Source organism: Talpa occidentalis, unplaced genomic scaffold (genome assembly GCF_014898055.3).
Source record: "Talpa occidentalis isolate TD23 unplaced genomic scaffold, MPIMG_talOcc4v2.1 talOcc4.2, whole genome shotgun sequence".
NCBI lineage: Eukaryota > Metazoa > Chordata > Mammalia > Eulipotyphla > Talpidae > Talpa > Talpa occidentalis.
The window spans coordinates 23,598,810-23,621,164 of NW_023602073.1; the positions used below are offsets into that span (position 1 = coordinate 23,598,810).

Consider the following 22,355-nt stretch of genomic DNA (forward strand, 5'->3'; position numbering starts at 1 on the left):
AGCAGCGGGCGTGTCAGGAGAGGTCTGCTGCGCCATGTGAGTAGCTCCCTGGCCAGGGATGGAACTCATGCTGCAGTGGCTGTGAATAGCTTCATAGTGCTGAGGTGTAACCCCTCGCACCAGGCTTCTAAACAAAAACCCTGCTTTCTTTTGGGGCAGTACTTCCCAATGTGCCCTGGGTTCCTGTCCCCAGACTCTGTCTCTGGAGCCCTTCAAAGTCGCCGAGAATTCTGCTCACGTGTCATCCAGGTAGCTCAGATTCAACATGTCATCACCGGACTCATCCTCCGGCTTCCCACCCCTCCACCACTACCTCCTACCCCAGTGACCAGAGTGTTCATTTGATGCTCTGCCCCCAAATCTGGGATGCACCTGGACTCATAGCCAGTTGAGTTTCCTGTCTTGTGATTAAAATTAATCATTAATCACAAATGCCTGCTATTGCCATCTACAGTTCGGCCAGTCATCCAAACCTTTTCTGCCCTGGATTATTGGGACACCCTCCTAAATCATTTTTCCTCAGATACCTTGTCCCTTATAGCTCATTTTCTACAAAATTCATAATCTTTGAGCGAGAACATGTGTGCAGATATGCACATACCCTTCCTGCCACTCTTACTCATTCTTCAGAGGTTTCTCATGGTCTTAGAACTGTCCAGAATCCTTGAGCTGGCCTGTGAGGTGCTATGTAGCCCTGCCTCCCTTCTTCTGCTGTGTCTCCTTCCCAGATCTCACCTGACATTCTCACCCTGAGGACCCGCGGCTGTCCTGGAGCAGGGCCTCAGTCTGGGCTCCTCCCTCCGGCCCGAATGTTGGGCCCGTTTCCTCCCACTTTGCACGACACCTTCTGTTCATGATAAGGAAGCCCTTCCTGGGCCCTGTGCTTCTCCTGGCTTTACAAACACTAGGTAGTGGCTTATTCACACAGGAAGCACAAGCACATTCTTGTCCCTACATGTTTCTAATGCCAAGACACTGTCACCCCCACTGTGAGGATTCAGAGTGCTCAGGAAAGCCCCAGTTTGTAAGGGTTAGTCACTGGTTGGGATGACCCACGGAGGTGGGGACAATGGGTCTCCCGGGAGCAGCCCAGGAGGAGGGCACTGAAGCCAACCTGGGGGAGGGGATGACTGGAGAAGCGCCAGCTCTGGGGGCAGGGGGACAAGAGGAGAGACAGCACCAAGGACTGGCGAGGAAGCCGAGGGGACAAGGACCAGGCCAGAGAGAGGGGCTCTGCCTGGGTGGAGGAGAAATCTGGGAGGGAATGTGCCGCCGTCCATGGCCAATGTCTGAGCTTCCTCGGGGTCTTTCCCCAGGAACTGAAGGAGGACAGGGGAGGGGGCACTGGCCTCCAGGGCCCCCAGACCCACAGAGCAGCTACTCGGTTTCAGAAGGTTCTCTTCAGTTCTCTCCTGTTGTGCAGTTAAGTCCCAGAGCTCAGTTTGGAGAGAGAGAGAAAAATCTTCCCTTTAAAAAAAAAAAACGATTTATTTATGCATACAAAAAGTGGAGTGCAGGCCAGAGGTGCAGGGGGTGAGAGGATTCACCAGAGACAGAGTGGGGAACAGAACAGGCAGATCTACTGAAACACACTGCTGAGGGGAGCAGCAGGCAAGACAGGAGAGGTCTGCTCGCCATGTGGGTAGCTCCCTGACTGGGGATCAAACTTGTGCTGCAGTTGTTAGGGGAAAAAGGCTGTCCTAAAGCTAATTCCATACAGGCTTTGTAGACTCCACCTCCCACTCCAGACCAAAACCAAAAGACACTGGGAGCTCCAAACCCCATCACCACCAAAGGGAACGTGGCTGGGACCTGAGGGTGGGGTTAAGCAGCCAGGTGTGGTATAAAGCCAGACACGTGGGCTTTGGAGGGGAATCCCCCATTTTTGGCTTTCCGCCAGCTTGCAGTGTTCGGCCAGCTCTGAGAGTGCCTTTGGGTTTCCAGGTCAGTGGACCGGGTAGGACGCATTAAAGACTTTATTTCCCTATTTCCTACCTGAGTTGTACATTTCATCATTTCCTTTTCCCTCGTAAATAAACCTTTTATTAACCTTTTGTGTGTGCCTGTAGTGGAGTATTTATAAGTCCCTATTAAGCACGCGGGTGACGACCCACAGCCAGGCAACTGTTTTATTTTATATCGGGGCTGCCCTGTAACACAGTGGCTACAGATAGCTTCGTAGGTTTGGTCTTAATCCCTTGCACCACAAGGGAAGCCTGAGAAAAGGCTTCTCTTGCTCACAGGAGGAAAGGTCTCAGGAATTGGGGAGTGCAGTGAGGCCTCACTTTAGCATTGGCCCCTAGGTACTGGAAACTGCTGCTTGAAGCCAGACAACATGTCAAGAAACCAGTCTGACCATAGGCTAATTGATAGAAACACGTTAATTTCCCACGGCCTATTTCTGGTGAGAAAAGCATCACCAGACTTCCAAGAACAGACCCCAAACACTTCTAATGGGCAAGAAGTAGCCTTTGTATTCATTCTCTCACTCACTCACTTCCCAATGAATGAATGCTCCAGGTGACCTGAGACTGCCTGGTGGCTCAGAGGGCAAAGTACCCCCACCCCTCTCCCCCTTCCCTTCCCTCCTCCCCTCCGTGCTCAGCCATCACAAGACACATTCCCCTGGGGCCTCTGAGATGCAGGGAACCCCACTGCAACCTCTGGGATGTGGCAGGAAGCCTGGGGCTCCAGAGAAAACCCCCACAGACACAGGAAGAACATGCAAACACCACAGTCACCCTGGCCAGGATCCCTTTTCATTTGTGGTCTCATCAGTGTTGCAATGAAATGACAATGAATGAAATAAGGTTATTTGACCTGCTGTCGCTCCTGGCAGCTGGAGACCATGAGAGAGAAATAGCACAAGTGGGGGGATGTGAGCCCCAGGAAACAGCAGGTGGATGTGGGAGGCGTGGCACAGGAGCAGCTCAGCGCGGGGGCAATGTTGGGGTGTGGGCAGCCCTGCCCACCCCGGACCCTTCTGCTGAGTTTTCTTGTTTGCTCCTCTGCTTACTGCAGACCAGGATTGTGCCAGCAGAGGGCGCCCTACCCCTGACCCTGAAGGCCCAGCCCTCTGAGACCCGCCTGGTGATAAATAACAAGAGCTGTGCACCCAGCTGGGCTTTGAATCAGGAAATCAAGCTTACAGCAATGAAGCCCATGGAAATCCATAAAAGTGAAAGTATTTTTTTTAATTCCATGCTTTGGTTTGTGAGCAGTTACTGTTATAGAGCAACCCCGATATTAAACGGGTTCCTGGCTGTGGGTCCTCACCCGCGCGCTTTAAAGGGACTTATGAATACTCTACTACATACACACACAAAAGGTTAATAAAAGGTTTATTTACAAGAGGAAAGGAAATAAGGAAAATGTACAACTCAGGGAGAAAATAGGGAAATAAAGTCTTTAATGCGTCCTACCCAATCTGACGACCTGGAAACCCAAAGTCACTCTCAGAGCTGGCCTGTCGCTGAGAGCTGGCAGAGAGCCAAAAATGGGGGACCCCCCCCCAAAGCCCACGTGTCTGCCTTTTATATCCACCTGGCTGCTTAACCCCACCCTCAGGTCCCAGCCACCTTCCCTTTGGTGGTGATGGGATTTGGAGTTCCCAGTGTCTTTGGCTTTGACCTGGGGTGGGGGTGGAGTCCACAAAGCCTAGATGGAATTAGCTTTGAGACATCCTTTTCCCCCTAACATTACCACTAGCTAGAATACTAAACAATGATAACAGGGCACGTATCGGAGGCCTAATGTGTACCAGGGGCTGATATAAATCCTTTCCATGTTTTATTACCTCGTGAAATCCTTAGAACAGCTACCTTTGCTGTCCACCTTACATTACAGCTGAGGAAACTGAGGTAAAGTTAGGTTAAAACACTTGCCAAGGAACACACTGCAGAGAGGCAGATGTGGGATTGGAACCCAGAGCAGCTGGTTCCCCGTGGAAGCAACCTGGTGCCCACAGTCAAGCGGTGCTGAAACCCACCCACCGGCCTGCAAGGTGGCCGGGTCGTGAACAGGCGTCTTTGCACCCGTTTCTCCTAATGGTAACACCCTGGTTTCCCCATGGGCTTGGGAGTTCTGCTCTTTCACCAAGTCCTGTGGTTTTCATAGGGGTGACACCTCAGGCCCCAGGAGAGGCACCTGGCAGACCTGACAGATCAGTGTTCCCTGCCTCGGAAAACCCAAGCCAGGCAACAAGTTTTGTTTTTTTTTTAATTTATTTATTTATGTATACAAGAACTGGGGTGCAGGCAAGAGGTGCAGGGGTGAGAGGATTCACCAGAGACAGAGTAGGGAGCAAAACAGGCAGATTGACTAAAATACACTGCTGAGGGGAGCAGCGGCCAAGACAGGAGAGGTCTGCTGTGCCACGTGGGTAGCTCCCTGGCTGGGGATCAAACTCATGCTGCAGTGGCTGCGGATAGCTTCATAGGTTGCATCTTAACTCCTTGAGCCACCAGGGAGGTCCACCAGGCAATAAGATTAAACTTGAATTCACTGGGTCTGCTGGGAAAAAGAAGCCTTTCTTGCTGCTGGACTTAGGGCTGTGACAATGTAATTCGATCTGGGGCATGACATAGTGAAACGCATATATGAAGTGAATATTGAGAAAACCTCATCCAACCTTCTTGAAGCCACAACTAGCTGATGCTATCCTTTGAACACCTGGATACATCCTTGCCTGAAGCTGAAATTTGATTCTTCAGTCCTTTAATCACGTTAAGCAATACACTGAGGTTTTTTTTTTTCCTTATGTGGTTTCCTATCAATTGCAACTTGTGAAATCCTAAATAATTCAATAAGCATGGCTAGTATTATATGCACATATGGAAAACTCCAGTGCAAAGAAAACATCAATTTTGCAATTTCATCAAAATGATATAAAAACATACAAAGAGTTGTATAAAAATTAGAGCAAAATTTGTGGTGCTATGTCAATTATTTTTCTCATGAAAGGGGAACGATATCTTGTCTAAAGAGCAAATGTGAAGAATCAGCTGCTGTAAGGAGCCGGGGGAGGCAGCAGAGGGCGCTAGAGAGTCCTGCAGTCGGTCCTGGTTCTCAGTAACCAGGTGTCCTTGAGCAAGATGATCAGCCTCTTTGGGCTTTAGTTCCCCCATCTATGAAATAAGGGGAACCTGGCCTTCCATGGGCACCCCTCCTGATGTGCTGGATTCCACTGGGCCCTTGGTCCTGCCCTTTTGTCATCTTTTCCCCTGTGGTCCCTGGAGCAGTTGAAATACTGTCTGCAACCTATCGCCCAGGGCTGAGCCTGACTCAGATCTAATCTATCCTCAGGTGTCAGGCTTCTGCTTGCCTCAGGACTTCTTCCTGTGCTCAAATAATATTTTGAAGAATCTCTGTATTGTTGAATGCTCACCAGCAAAGAGTAAGGGCTGAGACTATTAAGCTCAATGTCTAACACAAGAGGTGGTAAATTAAAGGCATTTCACAGGAGAGGATTCACCCTGGCAATGAACTCAAGGTGTGCACCTTATGACTATTAAAGATCAATGCACCTTGAGTATAAATCTGTAAGTTTGCATAGTAGCAAGTGTTAGTGCTAACAGGGGTGACTGGAAGAGGTATAGACTAAGGGAGGGAATATTAGTATGAAGACTGCATGTTTTGCTGTGCAAAATTGATCACAACTAGTAAAAAAAAAATAACTTCAGGCACACACAGCATGTTGCACACATTTTGTGATCATCAAGTTGAGCAGAAAAAAAGGCACAGAATCTCAGCTAAACTAAGTATAAAGCATGCCAAATGTGGGGGCTACCTGGTGGCGCAGGGGTTAAAGACTGCTGTCAAGCTATTGTCAGCCACTGTAGCTCGGCTTCAATCTCCAGCTGGCCAGGGAACATCCCATATGGCGCAGCAGACCTCTCCTGTCTCGCCTGCTGCTCCCCTTAGCAGTATATTTCAGTGGATCTGCCTGTTCTGCTCCCCACTCTGTCTCTGGGGACTCCTCTCATCCCCCTCACCTCTGGCCTACTCCCCAGTTCTTGTATATATAAATAAATCTTTTTTTAAAATTATGCAAATGAAAATACATTTGGGGATACAAATTCAAGTGGTAGAACAATCGTGAAATGTTCAGACTAGTTCTGTGATGGGCAGGGCCTCAAGGGTCCTTAAAGGATTGTTTATGTTCTGTTTCTTAAAGTAGGAGGAGGGTATTCATTTTACTCTCCTTTGCTGTATTCATAACATTTACTTTTCTAGAGGTGAAATCATTGGCTATGAAGAAAAGCAATAGTGAGCAAATTAATCAGGATAATTATTGTTTTAAAGACCTTCTATACTGGGGACAATGGCTAAGTGAATGTAGCTAGAGAATCACCTGTGGGAGCCCCGTGGGGCATCCAGGCACCTGACTAGGGCATGACTCTCAGCAGACAAAAATGTCCATGTGAATACACAGGTGTAAACTCGAAGCCCCCAAAACTGCACAGGTTTGGAAGCACAGGTGCTTGGGGGCACCAGTCTCTCACCTCCTGAGGTTTGGAAGCAATAATGCTGAGAAAACTCTGAGGGGTCTCATGCAATTTAGTCAAAAGAGAGAGCCAGGCTAGTGATGGCATTTGGGGGGTGGTGGGGTTAACTGGAAGAAAACAAAGATTTTACATCCTAAGCTGGTGTGGCCGTGATAGCAGGTACACTTGGCTACCTCGATGCTGGATTTTGTCAAATGCCTTTTCATTTTTTTTAAGATTTACTTATGTATGTATACAGGAACTGGGGTAGAGGCCAGAGGTGTGGGGGGTGAGAGGATTCACCAGAGACAGAGTGGGGAGCAGAACAGGCAGGCAGACTGAAATATCCTGCTGCGGGGAACAGTGGGCGAGGCAGGAGAGGTCTGCTGCACCATGTGGGTAGCTCCCTGGCCAGCAGGGGGATAGAACTTGTGCTGCAGAGGCTGCAAATAGCTTCACAGTGCTGTGCTTAATCCCTTGTGCCACCAGGGAGGCCCTCAAATGCCTTTTCTACAGCTATTGAAATGGTAGGTGGTGGGGTGTTTTTTTGTAGCCTGTCAGTCTCAGCCTATAATGACCAGTGTTCTAGCTAGACCTGCCTTTGTGATTCTTGTTATGATTTTGAGATACCCTCAGCAGTCACCCTCAGTAAATTTTGAAAGAGACAAGGATCTGCTCACAGATCCTGGAAAGCACAAACACATTTCTGGTGATGCAGCAACGTTGTGTGTAGGGGGAGAGGAAGAGCAGGGACCTGAGGTTCTGCTTTCATTGGCAAGGGTAGGGAACCTAGAGTTTCATGGTTTCACTCTTTATTGTTGCACTTAAAACATCAAAGTGGTGGGGCTTTCCTGGTGGCACAAGGGTTAAAGTGACAAGCTATCGCCAGTCACTGTAGCACAAGTTCAGTCCCCAGCCAGGGAGCTACCCACATGGTGCTCCTGTCTTGCCTGCTGTTACCTTCAGCAGTGGCTTCCAGTGGATCCACCTGTTCTGCTCCCCACTCTGTCTCTGATGAGTCCTCTCACCACCACCCCCACACCTCTGGCCTATACCCCAGTTCTTGTGTACATAAATAAAATGTACATTTAATTAAAAAAGTAAAAAACAATATGAAAGTGGTCATTTAAAGTGTAGGAAGAGAAAAACCAAGTGACCCAAATGGTCAAGATCTCATAATCAAAAGAGCATGGGGCTTGGGAGATAAAGGGACCCAGCCTTGACTGTCTAGTCCTGTCATTGGCCGTGTGGATGCCTCTGAAACACGTCTCAGCAATCAGAGCTCAAGATGGGCACTTGCTTGACAAAAGAGAAAAAACAACTGCCAGGGTTTATCCTGCAGATGTGCCTATCCACGTTCTATTCATGTGGCATGTTCTGCTGACCAGTTTCCTGATACTGAGCTACCTTGCATTCCTGGGGAAATGCCATGTGGTCATGGTGTGTAATCCTATAAATATCATGCTCAGTTAGGTCTGCAAATACTTTCTTCAGGATTTTTGCATCGATATTCACAATGATAGTGAAGTATAGTTTTCTCGTGATGTCTTTTATCTGGTCTTGGTACCAAGATGGTTCTGGCTTCATAGGGTGAGTTAGGAAGTGCCTCCCTCATCTTCTGTTTCCTGGAAGAGTTTGAGCAGAATTGGTGTTGGTTTTTTATTTCACCGTTAAAGCCAGTTAGTTCTGGACTTTTCATTGTTGGGCGGTTTCTAATTACTCAAGCTTTACTTAGCATGCATTACTTGAGATCTTCTTTTTCATTTTGAGTCTTTTAGGGAAGTTGTATGATTCTAGAAATCCGCCCACTTCATCTTTGTTTATGCACTTTGTTGTTATACAATTAATAATATTTTCTTAGAATTCCTTTTATTTCTGTGTAGTTGACAGTAATGTCCCCATTTTCATTTCTTATTTTAGTTATGTGTGTTTTCTTTCTCTCTCGGTCTAGCTAAAGTTTTGTCAATATATTGGTCTTTTCAAAGAAACAACTCATGGTTTCATTGATTATTGTTTTCTCTATTTTTATTAATCTCTTCTCTCATCTTTATTCTTTCCTTCCTTTTGCTAACTTTCGGCTTAGTTTTTTTTCTTTTTTGGTTCCTCAAGGTATAAAGTTAGGTTTTTAATTTCAGAGCTCTCTCTTTTTTTTTATTTAGGTCTTTACAGCTATAAATTTCCCTGTGAGTACTGCCTTCACCAGATCCTGTAAGTCTTTGTATGTTTTGTTTTAATTTTTACTTATTTCTAAGTATTTTCTAATTTCTCTCATGATTTAATCCTTGACCCACTTATGAATAGCATATGGTTTAATTTTCATCTATTTGTGAATTTATTCCATCTATTTGTGAATAGCAGTCCAGCTATTATTGATTAAATCCACTCTTAGTGATTAGTAGCTTCATTCCATTATGATCAGAAAAGATGCCATGTATGACTTCAATATTTTTAATTACTAATGACCCTAATCACATTTTCTTTGAGACTTATTTTATGACTTAAAATATGACCTGTCGTGGAGAATGCCCATGTGTGCTGAAGAAGACTGTATTTTCTACTTAGCTGAGTGTTCTGTGTATACCTGCTAGGTCTGGTTGCTATACTGAAGTCTCCAACTACTAATGTAGATACCCTATTTCTCCTTTCAATTGTGCCAGTAATTGCTTTATATGTTGTGGGACTCTGTTGTTTGCTCAATGTCTTTATAATTAAATCTTCTTGATTAGTGGACCCTTTCATCACCATGTGATGACTTTGTCTCTTTTTAAGTTATATATTGATTTTTTTTCATTTTTGGTATCAGTGGACTCTCTCAACTGGACTTCATCTTTCAGGGGACAATCAATTTTAATCTTTTCAAAGACTCAACTTTATTTTTTATTGAATTCTTCTGTTATATGTTTTATATCCCAATGATTTATTCTATTTATAGAACCTCAGTATATTTTTATTAAGTTGAATTTGTTCTTTGAGATGAAAACTCAAATAATTGATTTTCAACCCTTTGTAATTTAAAATACACATATTCACAGCCAGAATGACCCCTTTAAGAACTGATTTAGTTCACACTAAATCACACACACAAAATTGTCATGTATTTATATATATTTTTATTTATTTTAAAACATTTGTGATTGTGATTTTTTTGATTTATTTATGCATACACGAACTGGAGTATAGGCTAGAGTTATGGGGGTTGATAGGATTCACTAGAGACAGAGTGGGGAGCAGAATAGGCAGACTGACTGAAACACACTGCTGAGGGGAGCAGCGGGCAAATCAGGAGAGGTCTGCTGCACTATGTGGGTCAGCTCCCTGGCTGGAGATCAAATTCATGCTACACTGGCTGGCAATAGCTTGATAGCTCTGAGACTTTAATCCCTGTGCTGCCAGTGAGGCCCCTGATTGTGATTTTTATGTTTTCTTGACCCATGGTTATTTACAACTGCGATGCTTAATTTCTGAAATATTTGGGGATTTTTCTAGTTGCCCTTCTTTTACTGATAACTAGTTTAATTTCATTGTAGCCAGAGAACATATTTTGTATGATTTCACTCCTTGGAAATTTGTTGAGACCTGCTTTATTGCCCAAGACATTGCCTACTTTGGCAAATGTTTCTCATGCACTTTATTTTTTTTTAAGATTTATTATTTATTTATATAAGAACGGGGGTACAGGCCAGAGGTGTGGGAGGGTGAGAGAATTCACGAGAGACAGAGTGGGGAGCAGAACAGGCAGACAGACCGAAAACACTGCTGAGGAGAGCAGCAGGCGAGACCGGAGAGGTCTGCCACACCATGTGGGTATCTCCCTGGCTGGCCAGGAATCAAACCCACACTACAGCGGCTTCACAGTGCTGTGCTCAACCTGCTGCACCACCGAGGAGGCCCTCTCATGCACTTTATTTATTTATTTTTTTAAAAGATTTATTTATTTGTTTGTTTGTTTATACAAGCACTGGGTACAGTCAGAGGTGCGGGAGGGTGAGAGAATTCACCAGAGCCAGAGTGGAGAGTAGAACAGGCAGAGTGGCGAAGTACACTGCTGAGGGGAGCAGCGGGCGGCAGGAGAGGTCTGCGCGCCATGTGGGACCCTCGCCCGGTGGCTGGGAATCGAACTGGCGCTGCAGAGGTTGCGGGCAGCTTCGCAACCCAGTGCTCAACCGCTGCGCCACCAGGGAGGCCCCCCTCTCATGCACTTTAAAGAACATTCTGTAATTGATTTCTATATATGTGATGTTACTTAGATACGGAGCCTGTGGCAAGAATTAGGATTAGGTGAGATCATGAGGATGGATCCCTCATGGTAGGAATTCTGAAAGTTGTTTTCTCTTCCCAAGTGTGTACAAAGAAGAGGCCATATGAGCATACCGTGTGGTGATGGCCACTTCCAAGCCAGGAAGAGAGGCCCTACCAGATGTGGTCATGTTGGCATCTTGATCTTGTGCTTCCAGCCTCTAACAGGAGAATAAACGAGGGTCATTTTCACAACCCAGGCTATAGAGTTTTGTTACGGCACCCCAAGCCAACCCAACTTGGGCTCTTGCCTCAGAGCTTTAGTTACTACCCATCAACTCCATTCTCTACCTCCCTTGTACCATGAAGTTACTGAAAGTCCTGCTCAGGGCCTTCCTGGTAGTGCAAGGGGTTAAGCACAACACTATGAAGCTATCCACAGCCTCTACAGCATGAGTTTGATCCCTAGCCAGCCAGGGAGCTACCCACATGGTGCAGCAGACCTCTCCTATCTAGCCCGCTGCTCCCCTCAGCAGTGTATTTAAGTCAGTCTGCCTGTTCTGTTCCCCACTCTGTCTCTGGTGAATCCTCTCATCCCCTGCACCTCTGGCCTCTATTCCAGTTCTTATATGCATAAATAAATAAATCTATAAAAAAAATGTCCTGCTTAGCATTTCAGCATTTAGGTTTAGGGTATGTGAGCTCATATGTGTGCAGTTTTGTCACCAGCCAATCACTGGAGTGTGATGTCAAGTAATTTTGGGGTCACTTCTCTATAGTTTCCACCTTTTGGAGATTTTGCTCCAAACTCTGACCCCCTCAACAATGATACTGCTGCTTTCTGCTTTGGCTCTCTCATCCTTTGCATGTATTTAGAAATGTGCTCAGGAAGCAAGTTGTGCTGAATGACTGGAGAACTCCCCGTTTTATCTTCTTTTTGAAGACAGCACGCTCAAGTCCTCCCTGTGTTAGCCTTTCTCCAATGCCTTCCGCCATTTTATACCTTCTGTCCATTTCCCACTATTGCTTTCGATGGAAGGTTTCATTCTGGATGTTCTTTCAAGAACAGACAAGAAAGTCTTCTACTTATGTCTTCAGATCCAAGCAGAGTGTGACTTCTTCTGCCAAGTCACTCCTGTTTCTCTTCATCTTGAGTGGAATTATGATCCTGTCAAGTAGAACCTACACAGCACATGGCTCCTGCCTCTAGCACAACACTGATGGAGTCACATTTAATATTTCCAAACTGGGGGCCTCCCTTGTGGCGCAAGGGGTTAAGACACAACCTATGAAGCTCTCTGCAACACTGCAGCATGGGTTCAATCCCTGGCCGGCCAGGGAGCTACCCACATGGCGCAGCAGACCTCTCCTGACTCGCCTGCTGTTCCCCTCAGCAGTGTATTTCAGTCAGTCTGCCTGTTCTGTTCCCCACCCTGTCTCTGGTGAATCCTCTCACCCCCCACACCTCTGGCCTGTACCCCAGTTCTTGTATGCATAAATAAATAAATCTTAAAAAAATATATTTCCAACCTGGACCTTGCCCTCCAACTCCAAGTTCCTGTTTACACCTCCCTACTTGACATCTCTACCTGGATGTTTAGTGAGCATTAGCACGTTCAGACAGACCCCCTGAGACTCTCACAAACCCACGTTCTCACTATACTTGCGCATCTCCGTGTACAGCAGCTCTGCCCTTCAAGTCAGGCCCGAGACAATACTTTCGTTATCTCTTCATTTCTGTTTCTGATCTGTAAACGAGTCCTGCCACTTCCGCCTCGTATTTCCTCCCAAATCTGACTTCTGGCCGTCTCCATGGCTCTCGGGTCCCCGTCCTGCTGCATGACTCACAACCTGCGAAACTGTCTGTCTGCTTTGCACCTACTCCTATGGGTGTGTTTCCAACCCAGCAGCCAGAGTGAGCCTGTTGTAATTCAGAGTACCCTTGTCTTCTGCACACAACCCTCAATGGCCCCTGGAACCAGGCATGGTCAAAGGCAGACTTCTTGAAATCACCTGTAAGGCCACACATAATCTCCCCCACAAGAGTTTCACAGCAAAACTAGGCAGAAAGAACAGAGTTCCCACATAGGTCCCCCCAACATAGAGCTCTCCCATCATCTGACCTTATCCCATTACTCCTATCCTGTTCCTTCCACGAGTACCCCTTTTCTGTGCTCCCACGTCTGAGCCTTAGCCCTTGCTCTTCCCACTCTGCTCAATATGCTGTCCTCAAGATATCCTCATGGCTTCCTACCTCTTATTTTAGTTACAACTCAAATATCACCTTTTCAGTGAGATCTTTTCCGGCCACTCCAAAATTGTAACATATCCCCCACACATACATGCACATTTACTATCCAGAGTTGGTGATTTTTCCTCTTAGCACTAACCAGTAACATACTACCTCACTGGCTCATTTCTTTCTCTCTCTTTTTTTAAAGATTTATTTATTCATACAAGAACTGAGGTACAGGCCAGAGGTATGGGGGTGAGAGGATTCACCAGAGACAGAGTGGGGAACAGAACAGGCAGACTGACTGAAATACACTGCTGAGGGGAGCAGCAAGTGAGACAGGAGAGGTCTGCTGCGCCATGTGGGTAGCTCCCTGGCTGCGGATGGAACTCGTGCTGTGGTGGCTGCAGGCAGCTTCATAGTGCTGCGTCTTAACTCCTTGCGCCACCAGGGAGGCCTACTTTCTCTCTCTTTTTAAAAATACTTATTTTGCATAGAACTCAGGTGTAGGCCAGAGGTGCTGAGGGTGAGAGGATTCACCAGACACAGAGTGGGGAGTAGAACAGCAGAGTGATTGAAATACACTGTTAAGGGGAGCAGCTGGTGAGACAGGAAAGGTCTGTGGCAACCGTATGTGGGTTAGCTCCCTGGCCAGGGATTGAACTGAGGCCACAGGGGTGAGAGCACTGAGACTTAACCCCTAGGGCCACCAGGGAGTCCCTCATTTATTTCTCTACTATAATGTTAACTTCTACAAGACAGATATTTTTGTTCAATTTACTCACAACTGAGACTTTAGTGTAAGAACAGGTGCTTTGCAAATATTTGAATGGATTTTTTTTTTGTATCACTAGTACCTACCATCACATATAATCAATACCTGCCTGGCAGCCAATTATCAGAGATGTTTGTTGAATGACAAGTATTTCTTTAATATGTGTATATCTTTTAAAAAACATTAGCAGAAACAACAGAGTTCCCTTCTATTTGCCCCCCACCCAACAGCTTCCCTGTACCAACATCCTGCAGGTGGGATACATTTGTGAGGAAGAGTGAGCCCACACTGCATTTTGCTGTCAGCCAGGATACATGGCTGACATTAGGTTTTCCTCTTCCTGTTGCAGTTAGGGGTTTTGACAAGAGGTGGAACTTATCCATCATGATAGTATCATACAGAATAGTTTCTCTGTCCTACAAAGCCCCTGTGCTCTGCCTATCCATCACCCCTCCCCTCAAGCCTGGTAGCCACTGTTTTAACTATCTCCACTATTTTGTCTTCTCCAGACTGTCATATAATTGGAATCACGCATTGTTTTTTTTTTTAAAGATTTATTTATGCATACAAAAACTGGGGTACAGGCCAGAGGTGTGGAGGGGGGTGAGAGGATTCACCAGAGACATTGTAGGGGACAGAATAGGTGGACTGAGTGAAATACACTGCCAAGGGGAGTAGCAGGGGAGACAGGCGAGGTCTGCTGCACCATGTGGGTAGCTCCCTAGCTGGAGATCAAATTTATGCTGCAGTGGCTGTGGACAGCTTCATAGGTTGTGTCTTTTTTTTTTTCATAGGTTGTGTCTTAACTCCTTGTGCCACCAGGGAGGCCCCTGGAATCACACATTGTATACTTTTTTCAAATTGGCTCCTTTCCCTTGGGTGTAAGAACTTAAAATTCCTGCGTATCTTTTTGTGGTCTGATAGCTCATTTTTTAGTACTGAATAACATTCCATTACATGAATGGCTTGTCCACTCACCTATGAAGGGCATCTTGGTCATTTTCAAGTTGTGGCCAATTATGAATAAAGGTGCTATAAACATTCATATTCAGGTTTTTTACTTATCTGGGTAAATGCCAAGGCCTGTGCTTGCTGGATGATGTGGCAAGACTGGTCTTAGCTTGTTAGAAACTGTCTTTGTTCCAAAGTGGTCATATACCGTTTTGTACTCACACCAACAATGAATGAGAAATCCTGCTGTTCCACATCCTTACCAACATCTGGTACTGTCAGCTGACTTGAGTCAGCTACAAAGTCCAAAGTGGGTGGGACCTCTTAGAACTCTTCCAATTTGCAATTCCCCAGTGACCTATGGTGTTGAGCATCTATGTATACGCTTATTTTACACGTGTGGCGTATGTCTATTTAGTTCTTTTGCCCATTTTCTAATTGGTTATTCCTCTTCTTGTTGCGTTTTAAGATAAGCCCTTCATCACGTATCTGTTACAGGTATTTTCCCTCAGCGGCATCTCATTCTCATCGTTTCTTCCTCCACAGCCTCGCCGCCCATGGACGTTTATTACCCCGTTTGACAGGTGGAGGGAACGAAGAGGCCGGCGATTCGCCCAAGGTGGGTGCTCCGCTAGAATTCCCCGGGGAATCCACCCAGTGCCGTCTGCGAGGCCAGCCTGCGGCTAACCCGGGGAGGTGACAGTTCCTCTTTCTCCGGCTTCCCCACTCCCTCTAAGACAGTAAAACTGCGGCCCTCGGGCTGGGGAGTCTCGGGATCTTACTCTGGGCTCCAGCCCTTGCGCGCCAGGGGAAGGCGATCCTCGCCCGCTAAGGGCGCGCAGTCGGGGTGCGCAGCCCACGCCCCCATCCCCGCCCGCTAAGCTCCGGAATCGGGGCGGGCCCGTCCACTGTCCCCGCCCCCCAAAGGCAGCGGAGGCAGAGTACGCCGTCGAGCACGGCCCCCAGCCGCCAGCCGCGGCTCCCCGTAGCTCACTCTCAGATCGCTCGCCCGCCCGCCGACGCGGACTGCGGGTGTAGACGGCGGCCGGCCTCCCGGAGCGCGGCGGTGCCGGCGGGGCCCCAACGCAAGGCGCCCGGCCCACGGGACAGCGGGGACGGAGTGAGGGACGCGCTGGACGGCGGGGCGCACGGAGCCGGACGCGGTGAGCGCGGGCGGGGGCCCCTGAGCCGGAGACCCCGCGTCAGGCCCGGGTCGTGCCCCGGAGCGCCCCTCGGGGCTGCCAGGGCGTCGGGGCCACTGCCGACCCCGGCCTCGGCGGCTCCCGTCCTCCGGGCCCGGGAGACTTGCCGCGGAAACGAAAGTAACTAAGAAGCTGGCCACCGCCAGCTTCTTCGGGACCGGCTTCCGGGCGGGAGCGGGGCGGCGGCGTTGCCGGAAGTCGGGCTCGAACGCGTTGGTTGGGCAGGAGCGGGGCGGGGGCGTTCCCGGAAGTCGGGCTCGAGTGTGCTGGTTGGGTGGTGGGCGGGGCCGCGGCGTTGCCGGAAGTCGGGCTCGAGTGTGCTGGTTGGGCGGTGGGCGGGGCGGGGGCGGTCCCCGTAGTCGGGCTCGAGCGTGCCGGGTGGGCGGGGCCGCGGCGTTGCCGGAAGTCGGGCTCGAGCGGGCTGGGTGGGGAGGTGGGCGGGGCCCGCCGTGTTCCCGGAAGTCGGGCCGGCGAGCGGGCCTGTCCCGGAAGGCGGGGGCGGAGCTGCGCCCCGCCGCGGGGAGGTTCGGTCGTGGAGCCGCGCGGGAAGCGGAGACCGGCCCTCGGGCCTCGGTACCGTGTGACGCTGGCGTTGCCGCTTCCCCGCTGCTCGGTCCTTGTGTGGGCGGGCGTGGTGGGTGGTTCTGCGGTGGCGCTGACAGGCGCTGCTGCGTGATCTTGCGGGGACTGGGCGGTCCCGGGCCGCGACCTCCCGCCGACCCCGAAGGGGCTTTCGCCGTTGCACTTGGGGCCGCGGCCGGTGGCGAAGGTGATCGCCAGCAGCCCCGCGACGTCCCAAACGCGAGCTGGCAAGTGGGGAGAAAGCGTCGACAGCGACGACGACTGAGGGGATGGACGTCGACCCCTCGAGGCCTCTCTGTGGGGGGGCACAGGCTTCCGTGCAGGGCTGCGGAATCTCAGAATCTCTTCCCTCTAACATTTGTTAAGACCCGGCCGAGAGCCATGGATGACTCGTTTCTTGAGACTCTTGCTTATCTTCCGGCTCTTCCTGTCTCAGAGGTCGTGTTTACCTTGTACAGAACCTGAGCCTGTCACCAAGAACTAAGTTTGCAGGCGTCCTTTGGTCTTTTCACCGCTTTCCTGATCCGGGGTTCTTCCCTGATGGGCATTTGAAGAAATCAAGGCACGAGTGAACTTTGGAATGTGCAGTGACTTAGTCCTTGATTTGTGTTTTATAACCACCATGTAGATGCAATGAATAAGGAGGAAGTTGTGATCCGTTAGAAATTCGGAAAACTGCTGCTCTTCTAGACATGGCAAGTGAAGGAGACTCAACTTGTTTAAAATAAAATGTGGGGTGTATCAACATTATTACTGGTAAGACAGTAGCGATTTTCTTTAATTTCCTTTTCTCTCTCTGCGCTGTATTGAGTACCAGAGATATGTTGCACTTTCAGGAATTGTGACTATTGTTGAAAGTGAAGAAAAATTCCTAAAATACTAACTTCCAAAATGGCAAACTATTTGGTGCTTATTAAATCATAACATGCTAACAATACCAATGTGATCTGAGGCGATGAAAAACCATGTCTGGATGTACACATTGGCAAAAATGGCTGATTAATCTGTAGGATAGGGATTTGGAACCACCTTTTCAAAGGTTTTTAAAATTTCATCTGCACATTCCCCATGTTGCTGACCAAGCTTAAAAAGCTTAAAACAGGGACAGGGTTGTAAGAGGTCTTTACATCTTGGTTTAACAAAGATGCATGATTGTTTGCTTCTAGAGAAGTAGTGTGACTTAGTAAATTGATAGTGGAAGTTGTAGTGAAGAGACAAAATTTCATGTCCACCATCCCATACTTGAGATGAATCATTGAACTCCAGACTTTAGTTTCTTTATTTATAAATTGAAATGGTGAACATAAAACACTTCACACGCTCATAAAGTGCTAAAGAAGAGAGAATGCTTGGTTACAGTCTTCCAATCTCTTCTCCATCGGTTGTCTCTCCCTTGCCCAGAGCTCTTGTTTATCCAGGCCATCTCATCAAACTATTGTAATTGAAGAAATTAGGCAACTCCAGCTAGGAATCCTGAGTAAAATTAGAGTGATAGTATCAGGGGAAAAGGGGGGCAATGATAGGTAATTACCAACATTTTCTTTTTTTTTTTTTATTTATTTATTTATGCGTACAAGAACTGGGGTACAGGCCAGAGGTGTGGGGGGTGAGAGGATTCACCAGAGACAGAGTGGGGAGTAGAACAGGCAGACTGACTGAAATACACTGCTGAGGGAAGCAGCGGGTGAGACCTAAGAGTTCTGCTGTGCCATGTGGGTAGCTTCCTGGCCAGGGATCTAATGCGTGCTGCAGTGGCTGTGGACTGCTTCATAGGTTGCATCTTAACCCTTTGTACCACCATGGAGGCCCCTAACCAATATTTTCTGCTTGATACATTATGTATGGTGATCATTGAAAAATTGGAAAAGTCTGCTAATGCTGAAAAGTCAATATGGCTATATTTTGAAGCTTTAAAAAAAACTTTGACATAAAATAACTTATAAAATATACTATAAACAGGTCATAACTGCACTGCTTTAGAAACTATAGCAAAGTGATTGTAACTGAGGCTAAGAAATAGAATGTCATTGCCTTTTCTGATACACCCTGTACTCCTCTCTCCCACTTAGTAACCCTTGCTGTCCTGATTATTACCATAAATTAGTTCTCCCTGCTTTTTTTATATTAATATTTATTACTTGTTTGTATTTTCCCCAACTTTATTGAGGTTAATTGATAACCAAGACTGAATATAGATATGAGTACTTTAATATGTAGTCGTGCCCTGCCTTAGAAAGTCATTTGTGAAATTTCTTGGCATTTTCAGTTAATTTTAGAGGGGAAAAAATGCTTCCCTAAGTCCCTGAATTAATATCATCATGCACAACCATTAAGTCCTCCCATTAAAAAGGACAGTTACATTGTTAGTTGAAAATAGTTACATAATATAACAGACCAGTGGGCCTTCATTTGTTATTCTGTAACATGACTTTGAAATAAGGCTTTCCTACCTCCTTACTTTTTTTTTAAAGTTTTATTTTTATATACAAGAACTGGGGTGCAGGCCAGAGGTGTGGGGCTGAGAGGATTCACCAGAGACAAAATGGGGAGCAGAACAGGCAGATCTACTGAAATACACTGCTGAGGGGAGCAGCGGGGAGACAGGAGAGGTTTGCTCTGCAGGTGGATTGCTCCCTGGCCAGGATCTAACTCTTTCCACAGTAGCTGGTTATAGCTTGATAACACTGAGACTTTAACCCCTGCACAACTAGGGAGACTCCCTACCTAATTACATATTTGTATCTCTTGAGAATCTAAACTGCACACACACCTGTTCCCCAAGATCTTGCTTATTATAAAGTTGAGTTGTTCATAGGGAAGAGAGGGAGGAAGCAGTGCAAATAAGTAATTGCTAGAAAACGTGCAGAAGAGGCACGAGATTCAGGACGATTAGACTAAACCAGCAAACTGCAAGACTAAAAAGTGATGTGGGTCAGGAGCCAGCCTCACCAAGGGCAGCTGACCCCCCTCTCCATGCTCGAGGCACAAAAATCTTAGTTGGTCTTGGAAAATTTGAGGACTGAAGGAGAGACACTAAACAGAATGCTCATCAAGCTGAAAGCTTACTCCCAAGTGGGCTTATTTCAGGGCGTGGTTATAATTCCTCCTGTATTTGATTCTGTGAGCATTTTTTAGACGTTATTCATCATTCATCTACCACCTTATTTGTGAAACCTGCTGGTGTATTTCAGAGGATGGTTGGGCCCCAACTGATTCTCTTCTCTGTAAATGTCAATTGCTTTATGTGCTTTTTTCTGAGTCCTGTTACCAGGAATATCTATTTGCATTTCTTTGATTCCTAGATAAAGAGCCACTGAGTGAAGGAATTAGTCCTAAAAATTTTTTTTTACTATGCATATAATTCATGTATATTGTATAAGATTTGGAATTGTAACAAGAGTATAAGGATGAATGTAAAAATCACCCTACAGGCAAATAGTACCCTTGCTAACTTTGGTGTTTTTCATTATGTCTCTTTCTCTGTCCATCATCTATCTTGTATATGTATGTATATATATTACTTTTACAGACTACAATTTTGAATGCTTGTAATATTCCATCTTATGGTTGTATTATAATTCATTTTTATTGTATCCTTTATTTTTGGCTAGTTCAATAGTTTATCCTAAAAAAAATAACTAATTGGTCATGATCAACTGCCATAGCCAGGTTCTGTGCCAAGGACAGGAAATGGGTGTAGGGCATTTAGAGAACAACTAGAACTAATTTTTTTTTTTTTTCATCTTTGTGTAGAAGAACTAGGGTGTAGGCCAGAGGTTTTGGTGGGGGTGAGAGAATTCACCAGAGACAGGGTACAGAGCAGAGTAGGTGGACTGACTGAAATACACTGCTGAGGGGAGCAGCTGGCGAGACAGGAGAGGTCTGCTGTGCCATATGTGGGTCAGGTCCCTGGCCATGGATTGAATGCAGGCCATAGCAGTGATAGCACTGAGACTTAAGCCCTAGGCCATCAGGGAGGTCCTAGAAATAATTCTCAAATCTCAGCTGCCTTAGCTTTTTTTAAAAGGATTTATTTATTTATGCATATGAGAACTGGGGTCTAGGCCAGAGGTACAGGGGGTGAGAGGATTCACCAGAGACAGAGTGGGGAGCAGAACATGTAGATTGACTGAATTATGCTGCTGAGGCCGGGGATTGAACAGCTGCAGTGGTTGCCAATAGCTTCATAGTGCTGAGGCTTAACCCCTTGCACCACCAAGGAGGCCCTGTCTTAGCTTTTCAAAGGAGAAGCCAGGACGCTGTGAAAGTGTTGAAGGGGAAGATTTAGGATGGCTTCCCCAAGGAATGACATTGCCCTGAGACCTAAAAGCCATTAGCCTATAGCCAGGAGAAGAATGTGCCCTCCTTTGAGTGAGACACCCCAGATGACTTCTTTGTGCTGCAAGGATCTATGGCAAATTGGTAAAGGAGGCGTCAGACAAAAATTTATCACCTGGGCCTTCTCTGTCTTTTCTCTCCATTCTCACAAGGCTCCATCAGGGTCCCAGCTGCACAATGACCTTCCCAAAGGGGTGAGTGTGGCTAGATGTGGGTGCTGGGCCGCCACTTCCACAACCATCCAGGCTGTGAGGAATGTTCTTTCACACACTTTTTTTCTCATAAAATCCCAGAGTCCTATGAGGCAACCTGTTTCCTTTCACAGACAGGAAATGGAGGCTTCTGGAAGTTCCCTGAGTCACAGGGCTAGTGGCTTACTGAGCTGGAGTGAGACTCAGGACAGGGGCCTGTGCTCTCCACGGGCTTAGCTCCTACCACCTCACCTTCAGCACCACCTCGACCCTGCACCCTCCAGCCTTCAAGCCCTGAACATGTCAGCCTCCCAAAGGGGTGACCTTCCCAACATATCAGTCTCCCGCTGTCTGTCTCTTATGCTGCCCCACAGACATGTGACTTTCCTCAGGCTACTTCCTCTTACTGGGCAGCTGCCTCCTGTTATAGGAAAAGGGTCCTTGTGTGGTTTACTGTGCTGAAACGTCAGCACCCCTGGGTGCAGGGCCCACAGCCTCCGCAGAAGGCCTGGAAGGTCTGGAAGTTTCTCATCTGCAACAGGCTGCCTGCAGCTTAGGCATCTGCAGAAACCCTTGCAGCTACTCTTTCCAAAAACTCCCTGCCCCCCAGCGTTTTAATGAGAAAAATTTGCAAGTGCAAGGTCAAAAGACCTTGTCAAAGGTCCCCTGTTCTCCCCTCTGTCTACGAATCTGTTTATCTGTGAAGAATGCCTTGGGGATTTTGATGGGGTTTGCACTGAGTCTATAAGTTGCTTTGGGTAAAATGCCATTGAATGATGAATTTTTTGCACTGAGTTGTCCCCTTGTTTTCTGTATTACAGGACGCAGCTCCGAGTGTGTATTTCTGGGCATTGTGAGCATTTAGAAGGAAACCAGACATGTCTTTGAATGACATTAAGATGAAATCCAGTGACTTGCTGGAGCAAGAACATCTGGACAGCGGGGGCTTCGGAAAGGTGTCTCTGTGCCTGCACAGGTCCCATGGATATGTAATACTGAAAAAGGTGTACACCGGGCCCAACTGTGCTGAGTGAGTTGGAAGGAGGAGCGGGGCAACCATGAGACTCAGGGGGCCAGGCAGCCAGTGAGGTGACACGGGTCTTTGAAGCAGATATTCACTCTCATGGCAGCTTCACATCAGCTAACCCTGCAAGTGGTTATTATTATCCTGATGTCCCTGGAGATTGTGAGGCTGGTTAATGCAAAGCCCAGAGCTAGGAATGAGGGGAAGGAAAACGAGAAAGAGAAGAGCTAGAGGAGCTAACGGATGATGAGAAGAAAATGGGGTGGGAGGGTCAGGGAGACACAACTACTTGCTTCCATTCTTGGTTAGGATCAGCTCCCCTGCCAGGGAGGGGGTAT

At 47.2% G+C, this 22,355-nt stretch overlaps 2 protein-coding genes across 3 annotated transcripts in view; both read left to right on the plus strand.

Moving 5' to 3' along the window:
* NQO2 (N-ribosyldihydronicotinamide:quinone reductase 2) overlaps positions 1-21,899 on the plus strand; it is a 41,388-nt gene extending 19,489 nt beyond the window's left edge. The window contains exons 7-9 of one of the 2 annotated variants that reach the window (XR_008553035.1): positions 15,227-15,299; positions 17,093-17,220; positions 21,815-21,853. Coding sequence is in view for 1 of the 2 variants with exons in the window: in XM_054698426.1 (XP_054554401.1) it covers positions 15,227-15,299; positions 21,815-21,858 (117 nt within the window). In the remaining variant the exon portion in view is untranslated. Of the gene's footprint in view, positions 1-15,226; positions 15,300-17,092; positions 17,221-21,814 lie in introns of both variants that reach the window. The other variant, XM_054698426.1, reaches the window with a different exon arrangement.
* RIPK1 (receptor interacting serine/threonine kinase 1) overlaps positions 21,863-22,355 on the plus strand; it is a gene marked incomplete at its 5' end in the record, with an annotated part of 31,506 nt that continues 31,013 nt past the window's right edge. Inside the window, one exon of the mRNA XM_037518564.2 lies at positions 21,863-22,023. Coding sequence (XP_037374461.2) covers positions 21,863-22,023 — 161 coding nt within the window. The remainder of the gene's footprint in view (positions 22,024-22,355) is intronic.